The sequence below is a fragment of the Vipera berus genome, assembly GCF_964194415.1.
Source record: "Vipera berus genome assembly, chromosome: 7".
In the NCBI taxonomy this organism is placed as follows: domain Eukaryota; kingdom Metazoa; phylum Chordata; class Lepidosauria; order Squamata; family Viperidae; genus Vipera; species Vipera berus.
The window spans coordinates 61,500,480-61,523,048 of NC_138209.1; the positions used below are offsets into that span (position 1 = coordinate 61,500,480).

The 22,569-nt window shown below is 38.0% G+C and overlaps 1 protein-coding gene across 2 annotated transcripts; it reads left to right on the top strand.

Annotated features, from left to right (window-relative positions):
* Positions 1–828: 828 nt before the first annotated feature.
* On the top strand, positions 829–21,667 carry TDO2 (tryptophan 2,3-dioxygenase). Of its 2 annotated transcripts, XR_014027040.1 has the most exons (12): positions 829–1,074; positions 2,438–2,528; positions 6,397–6,467; positions 6,993–7,120; positions 9,539–9,725; positions 10,523–10,630; positions 11,687–11,798; positions 12,311–12,368; positions 14,502–14,581; positions 15,235–15,325; positions 18,172–18,427; positions 21,619–21,667. XR_014027040.1 is itself a non-coding variant. In XM_081332161.1 (11 exons), exons 4-11 carry the CDS (start codon positions 7,011–7,013, stop codon positions 18,323–18,325), a joined length of 900 nt encoding a protein of 299 aa, XP_081188287.1. In that variant the 5' UTR covers positions 829–1,074; positions 2,438–2,528; positions 6,397–6,467; positions 6,993–7,010; the 3' UTR covers positions 18,326–18,689. The 2 variants fall into 2 exon arrangements, 1 of the variants encoding a protein (XP_081188287.1); XM_081332161.1 differs by lacking the exon at positions 21,619–21,667 and having other exon boundaries at positions 18,172–18,689.
* The last annotated feature ends 902 nt before the right edge of the window (positions 21,668–22,569 follow it).

Sequence of the window (22,569 nt, forward strand, 5' to 3'; positions counted from 1 at the left end):
GCAAATGTTCTGTTAATGATTAGATGAAATTGAGTAACAATGTGCAATAAGTACAACTAGGATTTGGAAAACTAATGAAAAATTCAAAATCTCTTGAAGAATATTGGGACATGTTTCACTCAGAAAGAATTAACAAATGTTCAAAATGTTTTATTAAATTTGGAAGTGTGAACATTTGATTGTTTGAAAATATTCTGTTTTCAAAACTGTCTTTATGTTTTGAACCTAGGATTTATAAATAATTTATAATTTGTACACATTTAAGTATACCTGACTTTTATGCAGAGTTTGTATCACTTATATGTTATTTCCTTCATCTCTCTAGATGTCTGAAAATGTGAAATTTGCAATAATTGAAGACTTTGAAATTTTATTAAAAGTGCTCCTGTTATGCTTGTGAGCATTTTTTTAAAGTTTGTGTTTGGATTGAATGAGGGAATTGTTCAGTCAACAAGACAAATATTTCATGAAGTTATTTTCTAGATATCCACTGAATCTGAATGGTAGCAAGGGTGGGCATTTCAAAAGGGGGGTGGCCTAAATTATTGATCAGATTACATAAAAGAATGCACTAGGAAATGTAATTTATTTTATCTCAGGATATTGGAACAGGTAATATTTAATACTAGAGTCATGACTGGATGTCCCTTTTGGAAGAACAAATACCAGTAAGTACATTTCTCTTTTTTTGTTAATAAGAGAAATCAAAAGAGATATTTTGATAAACAAAATGAATGCAATGGATATATAAGTAACTATAATAATAATTTTAAATAACCCTAGAAGTAGCTGGTTTTTGGAACCCTACTTTTATTTTTATTTTTTGGTAGTGCCTTTATCTGAAAAAAAACCAGAATCAGTCTTGTTGTCTTATTACAAATTCAAATTATCAGTATATTGATGTAGCCTGTTATATAGTTCTCTTCTGTTGGCAATACTTAGCTCTGTTATCATTTCTTTATTCATAGATTTAATTTTGCTAAATTAGCTTTGGAAGACGAGACAGATGACAAATCACAGGAAGGCTTAAACAAGGCTAGCAAAAGTGGTCTTATCTATGGAGACTATCTGCACGTAAGTATGAGATGGGGGTACTGTTTAAAAACTGACTAATCTACAACTGAATATTTCAGCAGTAGCTCTTTAAGTATGTTTTATGATTGTGAAATTCTTGATTATTGTAATGAATCTTCAAAAGACATTCATGTTTTAGCTACAGATACTTAATCTGTCTCAGTAAACCCAATAGGAAATAAGCACTTGTTCCCCCCGCCCCCCCTTGCAACCCCAAAGTGGTTCACCCAAGCAGCTGTGTGGTTATGGGTCCTACTTTATAAAGGCCAGTGTTCCATTTGAAGACTTGTTTCCAATTAACTGCAGGGTTTTGATTTTTTGATGATTCTCCATTCTAAGTCTAGTGTATAATAGCACCTAGATTGCAGCATGTATAGTTCCAGTAAGTTATGATGAGATATATTGTATATGATTTGTGATAATGTATTTTTTTTCTTAAAATGGTGCAAAAGCTAATTTATCTACTGGAAGCATATTGTTCACAAAATTTTTAAAAATCAGGAATAATCAGTCTTTGTAACTACCAATTTTTTTCTTTTCCCCCCAGCAAAATATCTTCTGAATATTAGCATATTGGATTTGTAACAGAAGAATATGTTAGGCTCTGCCAGTTGTACTATAGATAAGTCATGGATTATTATTTTTTTTAAAAAAGTAAGATGGCAGTGAAGTCTTCATGGGGCAGGAGAAAAACACCATGTTATGCTTTTATTTTTAAATTGTTCATCTTTTCCAGCAGGGTTTCCCTGCCAGACAAAGTCAATAGTAAAATTATTGAAAAAGCTCTACCGGTAGAAATGCAGCTTGAACAAACATGTTCTTATCCAAATCCATAGTCCCCTACATTACTTTTAGGCTGAGAGTCACTTTTATTGGCTTTTGGGTTCTCCTCTCTCTCCAATCCCCCAAATTATTCTTGTACTGCTGCTGCTGTGGTGGCGGCGGTATTTTTCAGCAGAAAATGAGGTCTATTTGATACCTAATTACATTAACGAGGGGGGGGGCCTGCAATAATTTTGCCACGTTAAACATTAGTGCTGGCTCAAAAATACATGGTATTCCTAGGCCACATTGACTATGGCACCATCTTCTTCCAATGTGATCATTTGCATTTTTAGAATGATTCAGAGAAAGGATTGGTGCTTCCCAAACTTTGCTGTCCTTGTCACCCTTAATCTAAGGGCAGACCTATTAAATATACATGTTTAAAAAACTTTAAAGCCGTTGTTTTCAAAATATAAAAGACTGATTATCAAAACTGAAATGTGAATATTTAATAAAGCTATTCATTATGTGGTTCAGAATTAAATGACATTATCTGTAGAATTATTGCAAGGTCACCTTAATCTTCTTTCTTATAAAGCTGGATAAAATATTGAATGCACAGGAACTTCAGAGTGAAAACAAGGGAAACAAAATCCATGATGAACATCTTTTTATTGTGACCCATCAAGGTAAAATCCTAAATAATCCAGTTCATCTTATTATCTGGTGATTACAAATACATGTTTGCCTGTTAATAAAAATGATTTGTTCTACATACTATTTAGGATAAGTAAAAGCATGTATAAAAACAGCTAATGTAACTCTTTAATTTCCATAACTATATCCTCGCTGAAAATGCTGATGAATAGTATTTGAATTGTCTTCAGACTTTCAACAATTCCTAGATTTCTTAAAACCAAAAAGGTTAAGATGTGTACTATAGGCAATATTTCTAACTTATGCCAAAACTGCTAGGTTTGCAGAATGCAGAATATCTATGCAATACAAAAAATGCAAATAAACTGAAGTTCACTAATTAATTACCATTATTAATTCAGTTGACCACTGACCTCGAGCCAGACATCCTAGAATGTGAAGTGAAGTGGGCCTTAGAAAAGCTGAGCAACAACAAAGCTAGTGGAGGTGACAGTATTTCAGCTGAGCTATTCAAAATCTTAAAAGACGATGCAGTAAAAGTGCTACACTCAATTTGCCAGCAAATTTGGAAAACTCAACAGTGGCCACAGGATTGGAAAAGATCAGTTTACATTCCAATTCCAAAGAAAGGCAGTGCCAAAGAATGTTCAAACTATCGCACCATTGCACTCATTTCTCATGCTAGTAAAGTTATGCTTAAAATTCTACAAGCTAGACTCCAGCAGTATGTGGATCGAGAACTACCAGAAGTACAAGCAGGATTTCGAAGAGGCAGAGGAACTAGAGATCAAATTGCTAACATACACTGGATCATCGAGAAAGCTAGAGAGTTCCAGAAAAACATCTACTTCTGCTTCATTGACTATGCTAAAGGCTTTGATTGTGTGGATCATAACAAACTGTGGCAAGTCCTTAAAGAGATGGGCATACCAGACCATCTTATTTGTCTCTTGAGAAACCTATATGCAGGCCAAGAAGCAACAGTGAGAACTGGACACAGAACCACTGATTGGTTCAAAATTGGGAAAGGAGTCCGGCAAGGCTGTATACTGTCGCCTTGCCTATTTAACTTATATGCAGAGCACATCATGAGAAAGGCAGGGCTAGATGAATCAAAAGTTGGAATTAAGATTGCCGGAAGAAACATCAACAACCTAAGATATGCAGATGATACCACTCTAATGGCAGAAAGTGAAGAGGAACTAAAGAGCCTCTTGTTGCGAGTGAAGAAGGAGAGTGCAAAACTTGGGTTGAGACTAAACATTAAGAAAACCAAGATCATGGCATCTGGCCCTCTCAATTCCTGGCAAATAGATGGGGAAGAAATGGAGGTAGTGACAGATTTTATTTTCCTGGGCTCCAAGATCACTGCAGATGTGGACTGTAGCCAAGAAATTAAAAGACGCTTGCTCCTTGGGAGGAAAGCCATGGCAAATCTAGACAGCACACTAAAAAGCAGAGACATCACCCTGTCAACAAAAGTGCGTATAGTCAAGGCTATGGTCTTCCCAGTTGCAATGTATGGCAGTGAAAGCTGGACCATAAGAAAGACTGAGCACCAAAGAATTGAAACCTTTGAACTATGGTGCTGGAGAAGACTCCTGCGAGTCCCTTGGACTGCAAGGAGATCAAACCGGTCAGTCCTAGAGGAGATCAACCCTGACTGCTCTTTAGAAGGCCAGATCCTGAAGCTAAAACTCAAATACTTTGGCCACCTAATGAGAAGGAAGGACTCACTGGAGAAGAGCCTAATGCTGGGAAAGATTGAGGGCAATAGAAGAAGGGGACAACAGAGAATGAGGTGTCTGGATGGAGTCACTGGAGCAGTAGGTGTGAGCTTAAATGGACTCCAGAAGATGGTAGAGGACAGGAAGGCCTGGTGCTGGAGAAGACTCCTGCGAGTCCCTTGGACTGCAAGGCGATCAAACCGGTCAGTCCTAGAGGAGATCAACCCTGACTGCTCTTTAGAAGGCCAGATCCTGAAGCTAAAACTCAAATACTTTGGCCACCTAATGAGAAGGAAGGACTCACTGGAGAAGAGCCTAATGCTGGGAAAGATTGAGGGCAATAGAAGAAGGGGACAACAGAGAATGAGGTGTCTGGATGGAGTCACTGGAGCAGTAGGTGTGAGCTTAAATGGACTCCAGAAGATGGTAGAGGACAGGAAGGCCTGGAGGAACATTGTCCATAGGGTTGCGATGGGTCAGACACGACTTCGCAACTAACAACAACAACAATTAATTCAGTTATTAAATTGTAGTTCAGGTATTTATTGTGCTTATTCTATTTTATGATTTTAAAGCAAGTACATGGACACATATCTGATTCTGTTACATGTAAAATTATTTTGTATTTATGTTCTATACATGCTTTCAGATTTCATTTTGTTTCATTCCTAAATTTCCCTGGCTAGGTTTACACTGGAACGTAGGTGTTCCTAGTTTTGTTTTGCTAGTAAAACCCAATATATGTATTTTGCATTATGGTATCATGATGCAAAGTTTGTACTTTTTATATTTGTGTTGTGATGTCACATGCAAGTACGTAAGGGGAGGAGCTTTCATTGTGAATCACAAAATACGTTGCAAAATTTTGATGAAAACATTGTTGCTGATGCTCCTGCCTTAATATTCTAAATGTCATTCTGGAATGGAGATGTTACTTGCAGAACCTGTAAACTCTAAAAGAAAACAATTGGGTTTTTTTTTTTACAAATGCAACAGTACTAGAAAGTCTAGGGTTCAAATCCTCAGTCATCTACAAAACCATCAGAAAAATCTTCAATTAAGCTATTTCACTGAGCCATTGTTGAGTAAAAGAAGGCTGAGGGGAAACATTGTGCACACTGATTTGGTATAATGGTGACATAAAGATAACCATTGATCCTTTTTCTATTAATGTTTATAATTAATAAAGAAAGAAAGGACATCTGTGAGAGCACCTTAGGCATTAAATAGTCTCCAGATTTTGGAGACTGGAATATCTGGCCAAAATTATAGTCATGAAATGCATTATTTGACTAGTAACAGCAATCATATAAAATTAGTCATTTATATACAAAGTGGCAGCATCTTGAATTATCCGTCTGTTGTCATCTTTCTTGTGCTAAATTATTTTTTTAATAAGGGAGCAGGCAACTTTCACAAACTTTAAATGACAGATACATTATTTATAACTAGGGGCAAATTTCTCAGCTATATGCTTCTCGTAGTGACAAACTTTTTCATACTATAATTTTCCTAAATAGAAATATTATCTGTATAGGGGACTGCAATTCAAATTATGGGTGGTGATTACAGAATGTAAACCTGCTGGAGAGCTGATGATTGCAAGTTTATGTACTGTTTAAATATTCAGATATGATTATTATGTTGTTTTCTCTGGCGTGGTTGATTTGCTCTTTATTATTATTGCAAAAGTGCAACCTGGGACCATTTTCTGCACTGTGAGAGTAGATTCTTCAGATGTACATCTAAATGCCACTTCAGGGACAAATGGGGTTGTGTTTCTTTATAACATCATGCTTTACTATAACGATTGTGCCCACATACTGTAATTTTTATGTAGTTAGACTTTTTCAAAGAAGACGTTTATTTGGCATAAACATTAAGATTAGGATTTTTGAGAAATGATGTGATTCTGATTTAAACCTTTGTAGTCAGAGTGATGAATGTATGAAGAATAGTAGAGTGGACATCTACAGAACTTTTGCTCTCTATACTGAAACCATCAAATCTCTGAATTGGGCAGGAAAAGCAATTGGGGAAAAAATCAGGACAGAAAAGTATATCTACTTACAGCATTTTTGGCTTATTAAATATATTATAAATATAGAGATGAGTCTGTTCATTCACTTTTATTTATTGCTTGAAAACTGAACTAATGTTCCTTTCAATTCAGCTTATGAATTATGGTTCAAGCAGATCCTATGGGAACTGGATTCTGTGCGAGTGATATTTCAGAATGGTCATGTAAGTAGAATAGAACTGTTTTATTTAAATTCCTCTTTGGATTCTTATTCTTATAAAATACAAATTAGATGTTTGAAATTTGGATATTCTGAACATCTATAATAATCACTATTTTTGGATATCAGTTAGATTAAATCTCTAACTCTCTTATGACTGAAGAGCACAATTAAAATCCTTCTGACTGCAGTCCTATACACTCTTACCAGAAAAAAGTCTTATTACTTGGAGGGAAATCCCACCATACTCACTGATGTATTCTGAAAAAGAAAGAAGGACATGTCCTCATCAGGGAACAATAGATGAAAATATAGAAATATCAAAATTGTGCCTGGAGGCAGTGAGGGACTAAAGGATGGTGGATAGGGCAAAACAAGCCTAGATTAAACCCTAGTAAGGTGGAATATTTGTAAATGTTATTAAATGACTGTTCTAATTCAAGCCGTCTATTATGGGTTGTGATTTTGTTGTTATTGTTCTGCCTTATCAGCCAAGTCATAATATTTATATATATACATTCAAACTAAGGTGAGAGATGAAAGGAATATGCTGAAGATGGTTACTCGAATGCAGAGAATTTCAATAATTCTTAAATTGCTTGTGGAACAATTTACTGTCCTAGAAACAATGACAGCTCTGGATTTCTTTGACTTCAGGTACAAGCATTCCAGGTCTTTGATTCATTTATATGTACAGTTACTGTATTTGCAAAGATCTTAAAATGAATTTATAAGAAACAAAATATGATAAAGAATTATTTCAATCCTGGCTCATTGAAATGAGGAATGCTTGGTGCTCTCTGAGCTTGGTTGTTTTCTTGCAGACATTTTATTACCCAAACTAGGTAACATCATTAGTGCTAATGAAGAGTAGGGTTTGCTCTCAGTTTATATTATAGCGACTTACCCTGTCAGTGTTGGTGGGGGTGGTCTTGGAAGTTCTTTGCTTGGGCTGGTTACTGTTAGCTTGTTTGGCAGTTCCTTGATTGGGGTATTGTATATTTCTTGATTGTTAATCTTGCAGTTAATCTATACTCATCTGGATGTTGATTGCTAGTGGGGAGGTGTTTTGGTCTTTTTGTTCCCCTTTTCACTTGTTGATTGTTTTTTTTGCACAGTATATATTGTTTATGTGTCTATTTGTGGCTAATTTGTCAGAGTGCCAGGCTTCTAGAAATGAACTCCAAACAAGCTAACAATAAACAGTACAGCCCTAAATTACTTGGGTCCAGGATATCTGAGGGAACACCTGCTGCCGGCATCAAGCTCCCTTCGTCCTGTGCGCTCCCACAGGGAGGGCCTTCTCAGGGTGCCGCCGGCAAAAGATTGCCAGCGGGTAACACCCAGGGGGAGGGCCTTCTCTGTGGGTGCGCCTGCCCTCTGGAACCAGCTGCCCGTAGAGCTCAGAACTGCCCCTGACCTTCGTTCATTCCGCCGGGACCTGAAGACCTGGCTCTTTGAGCTTTCCGGCCAGGATTGAGAATTTTAATTTTAATTTTATTTTAATTGGGTTTTAATTGGAGTTTAACAGGGGTTTTATACTTTATTCAAGGACTAAATTTAATTATTTAATTGTTCTTAACTTTTGTAATTTGTATTGTTATTTTAAATACCTTGTGAACTACGGGAGAAGGGCGGTATATAAGTCCAATAAACATAAACATAAACATACAACCAAAGTAGCTCTAAGACCACTCCCATCAACGATGACAGGGCAACCAGTAGACCAGGGGTCTTCAAACTTGGCCCTTTTATGACTTGTGGACTTCAACTCCCAGAATTATTCAGCCAGGCACGCTGGCTGAGGAATTCTGGAAGTTGAAAGTCCACAAGTCATAAAAGGGCCAAGTTTGAAGACCCCTGCAATAGACTATAAAACAAGAGCCAACTCCACTCCCTGCTAGAAATGATGATATTACCTAGTTTGGGTAATGAAACATCTGCAAGGGAACTACCAAGCTCAGAGAGCATCAAGGGCCCCTCACAAAATACTCAGTATATTTCTATCAGAATTTGTAGTGATGATAACAGTAATGTATGAGCATTTCACAGAATTGAAGAATAGAGGTCTTTATACTGACAGGATTAGAAATCTAGAATACAAAAAAGGAGAAATTACAAAGGAGAGAACAATGAATACAGGGGGAAACAGGAAAGAAGGTAGGCAAGTTCAAACCACATATAGTTAGGCTTATGCAAGTTTAACTGGCAGGTCTGTGGTAAACAAAATAGATGCAGCATTACTGGATGGCATCTAAGGTACACATCACCATATTTTAAAAATGGCCAAATCTTACATGATCACCAACTCACATGAGATTTTAATGTTCCTGCATGGAATCACTGAAATCTCACAAATTTGCTAATGTAAGATTTCAGAAATCTTAAAAAATGGTGAGCTTTTTTGTGGGGACATTTTTCCTCTTGTACAATTATGTTCAAAACCTTCTGAAGAGAAGTCATTCTGTTGGTTAATTGTTCTCACTGTTAGGAAGTTTCTCCTTAATTCTAGGTTGCTTCTCTCCTTAATTAGTTTATGTTTATGTCTATGGTCAACCTGAAATGGTCAATCTGAAGCGGTCAACTTCTGTAATACATTCTGCTACTTAGGAATTAGGCTAGAAACTTCACATGAAATGTGAATGACTTAACTTTATTCAAATCCTTTAGGAAAAATATGCATGCAGTATGAGTATTTCTATTCATAATCAGATGTTTTGTATTAAACCAAATATAAAGTAGTGAGTTTCAACTTAATTCCAGTTTAACTGGGCAGATATATTTAGAATAAGCCTTACAATGTGTGAGTCACAGCTGATTAAGCATACAAAGTGTCAAGAGACTGGGAGAAAGGCACTAAAATTGACCTGATTAAAATCAATGAGATAAATTATCCAGGATTAACATAAATCTAATTTATTTCCAAGGATATGATTCTATGCCACACTGGAATTCTATCCAGATTGATGATTCAATAATTTCACCATTACCTGATATAATAGAATAAGGCAAGAAAATCAAATGTGCTTTTTTATGTAGAATAATAAGTTACTGCTTTTTCTCCTATCTTTAAAGAGATTATCTGAGTCCAGCTTCAGGATTTCAGAGCTTACAGTTTCGATTATTGGAAAATAAGATTGGTGTTCCTCAGAATTTGAGAGTTCCATATAACAGAAGGCACTACCGAGATATCTTCAAGGGAAAGGAATATGAATTATTGCTTAAATCAGAACAAGAGCCAACACTACTGCAGCTAGTTGAAGTATGAATTTTCTTGTTTACTACTTGGCTGGTCATGCAGTCTTGGGTTATGATTTGTTCAAAACTTTTTCTTTTTAAAAAATCAGGTCAGTTGAATTTAGCCACACTGGAATAGAATAGAATGGAGCTGGAAGGGACCTTGGAGGTCTTCTAGTCCAGCCCCCTGCTTGAGTAGCAGAAGCTATACCATAAGTACCTAATCTGAACTTATGTCTTTGATTTTTCCTGCCTAAATGTAAAAATTTGTTTTTCTCCACATTAAAAATCATTTTGTTGGATAGGGCCTATTGTTCCAGTTTGTCAAGATCTTTTTGAATCCTGGGCTTGTCTTCTTGGATGTTGGCTATTCCTGCCAGTTTAGTGTCATCTGCAAATTTGATGAGTTCCCTTTCTATTCCCTCATCTAAGTCATTGATGAAGATATTGAAGAGTACTGGGCCAAAGATGGAGCATTGTGGTACCCCACTGCTTACTTCTCTCCATGTGGATGTAGTACCATTGAGGACTACTCCTTGAGTATGATTTGTCAGCCAGCTACAAATCCATCTGGTGGTGATGTTGTCTATTCCACCTTTTTCTAGCTTACCAAGCAGTAGTTAATAGGTATTGGTAATGTAAAATATTAAAAACTGGATGGGTGTTTTGGTGGGATAAGGGAAAAAAGTCTGCCTAGTATTCTATCTTGTCTGTCTGTTGATGCTATGCTTTGCTATTGGCTAGTCACTAAGCATTAGCTTGCTAATTCACACATTGCAACTAATGCAGTCAACTGACGTTCACTTCATTTTGTTTTATAAGGCATGGCTGGCAAGAACACCAGGACTTGAACCAGAAGGATTTAATTTCTGGGGAAAATTTGAAGCAAATGTACTTAATGGATTAGAACAAGAATATGCAACAGTACAGGTATATATTCCAATTTATCATGTTGTCTTTAGATTAAAAAGTAACTTTCCAGAGGTGGCCACCATTTGTAGCAAAACATCATGGTTGTAGTTTTAATAAGAGAGCATATTCATATGAATTGTATCTCCATATATGTGTGAATTTCCATATGGGTTAGTTTAAACTTGCTGATGCATTTATTTATGCATTGGCATCAATGGGCTCTGATTATTTTTGTTGAAATACTGAAAGCAGAATTACAGTGAAGTTTTGGCCTTTTAGATATGCATGCAATGTTGCAACATGTATATAAGAAGGATAAGTCTTAAATCATAATTGCACAATCATGGCACTGCTTTTATCATTTTGCCTTGACTATCCTCAGATGCTACTGGGGAGAACATTTATCTTATGGCAACATTGCATAAATGTCTTCTCAAAATAGTTCAGGTCTCAAATGTTGGTGCACTGTTGATAAGGATTTTAACAAGTTCAGACACTGAACCAGATAATCTGACAAAATCTACAATCCTTATTTGGACATTAAATGCTCAAAATAAATTAATTTAGGAATGATTATATAGTTACAAGCAAACTGAGTTTTTAAGTGTGTATAAGGGAATGCATTATTAATGTGATTATCTTCATGTTATAGTATAGACTGGTTATTCATTTCTGTGCCCAAGTTTGTTTTTAGGAAAACAGCTGTGCAGTATCAATAACTTCCATCCATATTTAGGATATTCCATACTCTTCCTAGTTGGTGCCTTCCAGATGTGTTGAAGGCTGCAGTCTTGGCAAAACTAGAGGGCACATTAGAGAAAGCTCGTGAACTATCAAATGATCTATAAGCAGAGGCAGCCAAGTCTGCAATAGTTTCCATCTCAAGCTGACATTTTTGTGTTTTATTTTAATCATACATACACAAAAGAAGAACTGTGATTGTCATGAGTTAAACAGAGTACTTGTGGAAAAAGGTTCTGGATATATGAAATGCAAAGGGAAAATATTCCCCATAAATGCAAGTATAGCTAAGTAAAATGTTTTTTTAAAAAAAAGAATAATTGTCTTTGAAAGGCTAAAGAAAAATCTGAGGAAAAAGAAGATCAATTGGCAGAACTTAAGAAGCAAAAAGAAGTACTTATGTCATTATTTGATGAAAAACTCCATGAACATCTTCTTAGTAAAGGTAAGCATAGTAAAGGTAGACACAGGTAGTCCTTGACTTACAACAATTCATTTAGTGATCATTCAAACTTACAAAGGCACTGAATACAGTGTCTTATGACCATTTTCACCCTTACAACCATTGCAGCAATCTCCATGGCCAATTGATCATCAATTCAGACAGTTGGCAGCTGACTATGACAGTTGCAGTGTCCTGGGGTCACATGCTCACCTTTTATGACCTTCTGACAAGCAAAGTCAATGGGGAAGTCAGATTCACTTATCAACTGTATTACTATAACTGCAGTAATTCATTTAACAACTGTGGCATGAATAGTCATAAAATGGGGCAAATTTCACTTAACAATTATTTCATTTAGCAACAGAAATTTTGGGCTCAATTGTGGTCGTACATTGAGGACTATCTGTATACATATTAGTATGAGCAGAAGTGGATTTTCAGTTCTTGATAGATAACATAAAACTTTCTGCATTAGAATTTCTGTATTATTTTCCACTTTTTAATTTTTGCAGGTGACAGAAGATTGTCCTATAAAGCAATGAAAGGAGCTTTAATGATATACTTCTATAGGTATGCAAAAGGTGTAATTGCCTCTGTAAATGGGTTTCCTAGTGTTGTTTCTTTACTGAAGTTTCATTTTTGTTCTAACTTCCTTAACAAGCAGGATTAGCATTATTGAGAATAAGAAAATGAGTCCTTGCTTACCAACCATTTGTCCAGCAACCATTTGAAGTTACAACACTGAAAAAAATATCTTTCCGGGTCATTTACAACTATTTACAAACTTTGCTGCATCCCTTAGTCACCTGATTTGTAGTTTTTAATCCCCCGCCTGCCTTGCAGAGCAGAGACATTGCAAAGGAAAAGAGAGTAAGCTGTTTGCTGTTCTACACATGAAAAGCAGTGTCATTGTGCCAGCAACCCACAGAATGGGCTGTTTAGGCACTGACCGTTGGCCACGCCCACTTCACCTCCAGCCACCCACCTCAGCTGATACAAAACCAGTTTTACTCCTGTGCTGGCCTTCCCCAGCCACTGTCCACCTCCAGTGGCCCCCTAGCTCTCTGCCCCCACACCCTTCATTCCTGCTCATTCTCCTAGGCACCATTTGACCTGGGCACTTTGTGGCATGGGACAAATAGTCCCCAACCAATCAGGTGGTGGGAAGAAGCAGTGGTGCTTTGGGAGGGCAGTATGTGATTGGCAGTGGATGAAGTGGGGTCTGTGTGGGGGAAGCCTGCAATGCAAGATTTTTGTTTTTGTTGCTCCACAAGATTTTTTTTTAAAGGGGCTAACTTTCGGATCGATTGGGAGCTGTGGTTTTGATAGGTCATCCAAACCTACATCATACTCTATTCACACTTTCACATACAGGTAATGCTATATAAACATACACACACCTCCCATGGACAATTTCCATTCTTCTCTCTATCCAGGATGCTCTTTCTTCTCCCAACTCTGGATGCCTCCCAGGCAGTCTGTACTACAATTCCCATCCTCTCCCACTTCCTTCCACTGATACCTACTTCTCGTCTCCCTGGAATGCAACTGGCCACAACACCCTTCCTCCCTAAAGGCTGCACCGCCTGGCTCCTCCTTCCCCCTTTCATTTCCTGGCCTCATTGCAGCTGGCTGAGTAGCGAGCCAAGCTGTCTGTCAGAACCCACTCCAATCCACATCTTAAGAAAGAAAGATTCTTGGAGACAAAATTATCAAAGCAGGAACTTTTACTAAGACATAGATGATAGAGGGTATAATAGACAGGATCTGAGAAATCCCCTCACAGATCAATATTTTTAAAGTGTCCCCAAGCAAACTCCACCCATCAGTTCATTTGGTCAGTTCCAGATCAGTCGAGTTCCAGGTGGCAAGCCCCTCGTGGGAAAAGGAGAAACATCAGTCCATTTGTAGCAGAATCAATCCCACCCCTTCACATTCCATCCGGAGAAACAAACCAGATTCCCCCCACCCCCGTTCTGATGGGTAACAGGCAGGCTAAATAAACAAAAAGTTACATCTAAGGAAAGGAAGTGGAAGCAATAAACTCCCATGTTATTCCCTTTTCCTCCTTGGGAATGGCAGAATCCAAGGGGGGGTGAGATTTGGGTTTGCACAGAAAAGAGAGTTAGAAATGAAATATAAATAGATTCTGACACTGTCCCTCCCTTCCTGGTCCTCACCCCAACACACTGTCTGCCTTTCCAATGGCCCCGGTTTCTGCTACTCCCACCGCCAGTCCCCCTCCCCTCCAATCCTGGTGACAGATCTATGTGGCCCTGATCCAAACAACTTAGTTCTCTAGAACTCTCTCTCCAGGTGATTTCTATAGGCAATCTCTCCTTTGAGTCACCCTGGATTCCACCTTCTAATTAGTCAAGTCTTTTCCAAAGTGATCTCACACCCCACCCCATGCAGAGCATAGGAAAACAAATGGGGAAAGCTGCACTAAGTATTACTTTGATGCTAAACTTCATTTATCTAGTGCCTGTTTATGTTTATTTCAAAAGAATATAAATAAGAGTAGCAAATTCTGAGAAGCAAACTTGAAGTCTATTTTCTGTTTTCTCCTGGTTATTTTTAGCTATTAAACTGTAGCAAGGTTTGCAATTGCTTTAACAATTATGTTTATTCATTTGGATCTTCTTCTTTTGCCTTAACACAAACTGATAAATGAATTCAATCAACCTTCTTCAACTGTTTAAGAGAGGAACCTCGCTTCCAAGTTCCTTTTCAGCTTCTTACTTCTCTTATGGATATCGATGTGCTAATGACTAAATGGAGATGTAAGTTCTCCTTTAAACATTTCTTTGATGCAAATAACCTTAATTTTCATTTCACATAGCCACTATAGTCAAAATGAAAGATATTTTCAAGGTAGATAGTCTAGGATTTTGTAATTGACTAAATATTTATTGCATCCTGGAGTGCCCTAGATTGTGAAAAGTTATAGGAGATGAATACAATTGGCTTATAACTTCAGGCATCTAATGGTTTAAGTGATAGATACATTTGAAAAACTCAAATATTGCTTCTATCATGAAGTTATTCCCATTTAGCAAATCATTTTATTTTAACCTTACTTCTGCTCATCTAGAATGGGGGATGATATCACAAAACTACCTTAGTTTTTTTTTTAAAATACAGCAAAATACTGTATGTGATAATATGTTGTGTAATAAATATATCCCAAAGTTGTAATCTTATACTCATTTTGGTAAATCTAGGCTGTATTAAATCCTGTAGAACATACTTATTAGACTTTTATAGGTATCCACTTTGAAATAAAATAGGTTTGTGTCTATTTAATTATAAAGAAAGTAGAATATAAAAGTTAAATTTGCGGAACTGATGAAACAATTCTCATTTATAACAGTCTTACATAATCTTTTTCTATCTTAAAATGAAAAATGAACTAAAAGAGTTTCTATATACTTAGATAACCATGTGTGTATGGTGCACAGAATGATTGGCAGCAAGGCTGGGACTGGAGGTTCATCAGGCTACCAGTATCTACGCTCAACTGTGAGGTAAGTTTAGGAAGCCAACTTCACATTTTGTTATCATTTATGAATGGCAAGACACATACCATATGCATATCAAAAATGGATAAAAACATGAAGCAAGAATTATCTGACATCTACATAGAGCAGTGATGGCAAACCTTTTACAGACTGAGTACCCAAACTGCAGCCCCAAACCCACTTATGTATCGTCGGGTGCCGGGGGCATGGCCCATTGGGTGGGTGTGGCCAATTGGCTGGGCGTGGCTGTGATGGTAACGGCAGACTGGGTGGGTCTAAAAAGTTCAGACAATCAATTCCAAATTTGCGAGATCTTTTTTTTCCCCGCAAGAAGTTGAAATTGATTGATTGATTGAACCTTTTTTTTTCACACGGCGGCGGAGACCTAAAGTGAAAAAGTTTTATAAAACCCAGCTGAAGGCCTAGGACTGGGGCAGCGGCGCGTGTGCTCAAAGAGAGGGCTCTGCGTGCCACTTGTGGCACGCGTGCCATAGGTTCACCACCACGGACATAGAGTCTTCTTAGCAATATTTCCAGAGCAGAACTCATAATTTTAAGTTTACAAGGGAGTTCGTATTGATCTTTTTGTAGGAAACCACCATAATATGCTGTGGATAAAGTTTAAACATTTGGCTACGTAATTACTCTTTCTCCTTGTGAATTTAATTTCCTTTTTTTAAATATATACAGGTAGTCCTCAACTTATGATCATTTGTTTAACAATGGTTCAAAGTTCCAAAGTTGAAAAAAGTGACTATGACCTGTGGTTGCACTTACAATTGTCACACCACCCCCACAGTTATGTGATCACAATTTGGACACTTGGCAACCAGCTCACATTTATGAATGTTTGCAGTGTCCAGCAGTCATGGAATGATTATGAACTTTTTTGCCAATTTCCTGCAAAAAAGTCCAGTGGGGAATCTCGGTTCGCTTAATGACTATGTGATTCACTTAATGATTGTCATAAAAATTGTCACAAAATTGCATCCGACTCAACTTAGGACTGCAACAATTTATAACAGAAAGTCTGGTTAAAATTATGGTAATAAGCTGAGGACTACATACAGACATATTCATTTCTCAAATATTTTCTTCATACATCTGATTAGGAAGCGTACCTACAGGGTACATAGGAAGAAAAAAAACCATTTTTAACTTTCTCTTGAACATTAGTAAAATTACTTAAAACACCAACAGGATTAATGAAGGATTTCATAATTAATACAGCAAATGTATTGCCATAACTGCTGATATGGCCATTTCGAACTTATTTTGTTCTCATCAGTCAGTCATACCCTTTATCTGAGATTCGAACCTGGGCTAAGTATATATTAGGCAGTTGTTTTAACCCCTAGGCCACAGGCTCTTTCTCTCTTTATTAGCTAGGAAGCAAGGGAGATATATGTGTTAAGTATTTATCAAGTCTTTTGAATACCTTGCTGGTTAAATCTTCTTTCCTGTTTCAGCCTATATATATCTCAAATGGCTGTCCAGTCTCTTCTTAAAAACTTCCATTGTTGGAGCATTCACAGCTTCTGGAGGCAGGTTGTTCCACTGGTTAATTGTTCTAACTGTCAGGAAGTTTCTCCTTAGTTCTAGGTTGCTTCTCTCCTTGATTAGTTTCCATCCATTGCTTCTTATCCTGCCTTCAGGCGCTTTGGGGAATAGCTTGACTCCTTCTTTGTGGAAGCCCCTGAATGACTGTAAAAGGTCTCTTTTTGCACATAAACTGTATTTCTTATTATGGGAACCAAAAGGAGTCATTTTTGCTTATAGCCTTTGATTATGCAAATCAATTCATAATTGTATGGAGTTGTACAACTGTCCAATATAACTATATTAATTATGCCAAAATTAATACTAATTATACCCAGTCATAATAACAATTAGCCATTTATATAAAATGCCCCTTAATCAAAGAAACAATTTTTGATAAATTATGACTAATAAGAGATCATCATTATCCCCGTAGCACAATTATCATCTGCATGGTGAATAGCTGCTGCAGAGAATGCAAAATGCTTCCCTAGAAAATTCAATCTAATCCAGCAAGTTGATTCCAACTAACATTTTTAATTGTTAATGCTCACCATAAAGGGACAAAAAAAGTTGAAATCTTCTGACAATAGGAGGTTCTTCCCAGAAGAAAAAAATTAAAGATGTCTGCCCTCACAGTGTCCCCTCACTGCAAGCAGTCTCTTTCTGCTCTATTGATATTAGTGAGCATTAGATGAAAGGCTTTCCACACTTGTTTGTACCTAAGGATATAATTTTTATATCCTTTTAAAGCTATTATGGGACGCTGTGGCTCAGTGGGTTAGGACGCTGAGCTTGTCGATCAGAAGGTCAGCAGTTTGGCGGGTCGAATCCCGAGTGCCGTGTAACAGAGTGAGCACCTGTTACTCGTCCCAGCTTCTGCCAACCTAGCAGTTCAAAAGCACATAAAAATGAAAGTAGAAAAATAGGGACCACTACGGTGGGAAGGTAACAGCGTTTCGTGCGCCTTTGGCGTCTAGTCATGCCAGCCACATGACCACGGAGACGTCCTCGGACAAGTGCTGGCTCTTTGGCTTTGAAATCGAGATGAGCACCGGCCCCTAGAGTTGGAAACGACTAGCACGCATGTGCGGGGGAATCTTTACCTTTACCTTTAAAGCTATTATAAGAAACATTGGGATCACTAGAAAGCTCATCATATTTTAGCTGCATTTTTCTTGAAGTGACCTTTTCCAACTCTTAAACATTAGAACTAGATGCTTGGATCGAGTCTAGTGTTATAGGTTCTGCTTACTATTATCTATAAAATACTATGGAAATCCATTTCCATTAATATTTTTCATTTTTTTCAGTGACAGATATAAAGTATTCGTTGATTTGTTCAATCTTCCAACTTACTTGGTGCCAAGAAGCTGGATCCCAAAACTGAATCCAACAGTTCATAAATTCCTTTACACAGCAGAATATTGTGACAGCTCATACTTCAGCAGTGATGATTCAGATTAACAGCTTTCCTTAGACAATATATAATATATTTTTATATATTGAGCTCCACTTTGATAATGATGGCATAAAAACCTGGAAGTTGTGAAGTCAACACACCAAGAGGTGCAGATTTCAAAAAAAGTATATTCTGTAGATTAATAATTTATATATATGTTTATGTATTTATGCACAATATATAGTAACATAGACTTTAATATATAACTATTTCAATTAAGTAATTATAAAATAAAATATAGAGATAACCAGCTCAATTTTAGGCTTCACTTTTATCAGTTTTAGTTGATTTATTAGGCTGACCCAAGATGCTTCTGATTGCTCCATTAAGTTTGTAATAAAGATATGATTTTAGGTTTATTACATTTTACATTATGCCTTCAAATTTCCTTATGAAAACTTGCTCCTGAAAACAAAATGTTTATAAGGAAGTAAAGGAAGAAAATTGTATTATATATTAAAAAAAACCTGAAGAAACTAGAGATTTATATAGAATTGGCAACATTATGCTAGAGTGGATTGCAGGAACATGATGGTATTGAATTGAATATACAAAAAGAGTTTCATATGTACTTTTGAGACATTTATTTAAAACTTACTAAACCATGAAAGGGACGCGGTGGCTCAGTGGGTTAGGACGCTGAGCTTGTCAGTCAGAAGGTCGACAGTTTGGCGGGTCGAATCCCGAGTGCCGCGTAACAGAGTGAGCGCCTGTTACTCGTCCCAGCTTCTGCCAACCTAGCCGTTCTAAAGCATGTAAAAATGCATGTAGAAAAATAGGGACCACTATGGTGGGAAGGTAACAGCGTTCCATGCGCCTTTGGCGTCTAGTCATGCCGACCACATGACCACGGAGATGTCCTTGGACAAGCGCTGGCTCTTCGGCTTTGAAACGGAGATGAGCACCAGCCCCTAGAGTTGGAAACGACTAGCAAGCATGTGCAGGGGAATATTTACCTTTACCTTTAAACCATTAGAAATATTTCAACTGTGATCAATTATTAATTGAAACACTTCAAAATTATATATGTATAAAAGGTTTCCATCCCCTACCATTATCCCAACTGAGAATTCCAATTATTGTAGGCTTATATTCAATTTAAATCAAATTCATAAATGGAGAAGCAAAAACTACACAGAAATATGCTTCTAATCCTCAAATGGTTTTCCAGTAGAATAAAAAAGATTACAAACCAGAGTGGAAATACTGTAAATCTCAGTAGTAGCAGAGTATGAAAGAAAATATGAAGTTGGTTCATACATTCTGCAGCACAGCCAATATTGCAATAGTATTTGACGTATATACCGCTTCATAGTGCTTTACAGCAGTTTACAGAGTCAGCATATTGCCCCAACAGTCTAGATCCTTATTTTACTGACTTTGGAAGAATGGAAGGCCAAGTCAACTTTGAGCCTGGCAGTGGACAGAGTTAACCTGTAATACTGCATTCTAAGCACTGCATGTCATGGTTCCAACAGACAGAGATGAATAAAGCAGAACTCTGAAGCTTGCAAATTCCTCAAAAAACATGTTTATTAGTTACAAAGCATTGGCACGGTCACGAGTGAAACCAAGTCTGGATACACAAGTAACAATTTTCCAATACAAAGTTAAATGTCCCACCCATAAAAGCTATACAAGCAACTACATTCCCCAATATGATTATTTGGTGGGCTTTTTATGCAATGCCCAGTCCCTAGTCTCAGGAGCAGCCAATGACCTTGGTTCCCAAGGGACAAAAGATGAGCTTGGTTCCCAAGGGACAAAAGACAAAAAAACCCTCCCTCTGTTCTATGTGGCAACCTAGAATAAGAAGGAAAATGGCTGCAGCCATTCTCATTTGTAGAGTTGACAGTTGGCCCCTTGTTTCCTGTAGGGGAAACAAAAAGCAGGTTAAGTGTTCTCTCGAGGCTTGTGAGGATATCGTAGAACTTTTTTTTATTAATCTATCTCCTTTCACATTGGTACATTTCATCCATGTAGCTTCTGACAGGGGGTAGCCTTTCCATTGAACGAGGTACGGTAACTTTCCCTCATGCAGCCTAGAATCAAGAATTCATTTTATTTCATAATGTGTCTCCCCCTATACCACTACTGGACATGGCGGCTTCTTTGGGATAGAGCTTAAAGAAGATTCTGACACAGGTTTCAATAGACTACAATGAAACACAGGGTGAACTTTTCCCAACAATCACGGAAGTTTCAATTCCACTGTAACAGAGTTTATGATCTTAAGGTAAAGGTAAAGGTTCCCCCGCACGTGCGTGCTAGTCGTTTCCGACTCTAGGGGCCGGTGCTCATCTCCGTTTCAAAGCCAAAGAGCCAGCGCTTGTCCGAGGACGTCTCCGTGGTCATGTGGCCGGCATGACTAGACGCCAAAGGCGCACGGAACGCTGTTACCTTCCCACCGTAGTGGTCCCTATTTTTCTACTTGCATTTTTACGTGCTTTCGAACTGCTAGGTTGGCAGAAGCTGGGACGAGTAACAGGCGCTCACTCTGTTACGCGGCACTCGGGATTCGACCCGTCAAACTGCCGACCTTCTGATCGACAAGCTCAGCGTCCTAACCCACTGAGCCACCGCGTCCCTCGTTTATGATCTTAGTGATGGGAAAAGGACCAAGGAACTTTGGCCCCAATTTTCTGCTGGGTAACTTTAACCTTAAATATTTTGTTGAAAGATAAACCAATTGCTTAACACGAAAAACTTTCTGAGGGGAGCGTCATTTATGTGCTTGCTCCTTGAAAACCTTGGTGGCCTTGGTCAAAGCTTTCTTCACATTCACCCAACCCCCCTGGAAGGATGTCACCCATTGATCCAAAGTCTGGGAAGTAGGAGGCTCCTGGGGGTACTCAAGGATAGGCACAAAATCTTGCCCTGTTACTTTTTTATATGGGGTGAGTCCAGTGCTACTGTGCACAGTGTTGTTGTAGGCTACCTCTGTGAAAGGCAGGAGGTCAGGCCAATTAGCCTGCTGGTAATTTACATAGCATCTGAGGTACTGTTCCACCATTGCGATTTTTTCCCCCAACAACTCCATTAGTACTCGGATGAAAAGCTGATAAAAGGCCCTGGGTGTACCCATTCAGTTTAACAAACTCCCTCCAGAACTTTGCAGTAAACTGGACCCCTCTGTCAGAAATAATCTGCTTCAGGGCACCATGGAGTCGATATACATGTTTCAAAAACATCTTGGTTAGCTTCTTGGCAGAAGGAAGTCCTGAGCAAGTGATGAAATGCACTTGTTTGGAAAATAGATCAACCACAGTCCATAATATAGTGTTTCCCTTGCTTTCAGGCAACTCCACTATAAAATCCATGGCTATTTCCTCTGCAGCAATCCTGAGGTTTTGTCAGGATGTCTCTTCATGGCAGCAGAGGTGGCACAACTCTTAACATAACTCTCAATGTCTTTTTTCATTCCTGGCCACCAGAATTGCCTCCGCACCAGATGCAATGTCTTCAAAAATCCAAAGTGACCCACCTGCTTAGTATCATGACTCCGCTGAAGTGCTTGGAGTCTGAGGCCATCTGGGAGGTATAATTTAGAGTCCTTCTAGTCCTCAGAGTTAAAATAGATTTGTTATCTTTGAACCAGGCATCAGTCTCTAACTTCTCCTTTAGTTCCTTGAGGACTGGCAGGTGGTCTCTGTATTTACGATCTGGTTGTTATTTGAGAAGCAGATTGTGGCAGAGGAATAATGGAGTTAATTACTTCCTCTCGGTGGCTCTTGAACTGGGGCATTCTGGCATCAGCCAAAAAATTCTTACCTCCTGGAAAATATTTTAAGATGAAATTAAAACTGTAGAAGTACTGAGCCCACCAAAATTGTTTCAGGGATAATTTGTGGGGGAGTTTCAAAGCTTCCAAATTTTTATGATCAGTCCATACCTCAAAAGGTATTTCCCCCCCTTCCAAGAAATGATGCCGTTAGCGATGGCCAACAAACTGCAAAAGCCTCTTTCTCCCAAACAGCCCACCTCCTCTCGGTGTCAGTTAATTTTCAGGAAGTATAAGCACAGGGTTGTAATTCCCCCCTGGGGTTTTTCTGTAAGAGAATGGCACCCACAGCCACATCACTCACATCGGCTTGAATGATGAATTATTGTTCAGGGTCAGGGTGCTTAAGGACTGCTTCAGCTGCAAAGAGTCTCTTTAGTTTCTCAAATGCAGCTTGGCATTCTAACGACCATCACAAAGATTGACAAGGTCAGGGTTCGCTCCCTTTTCCCATTTTGAGTAAATCAG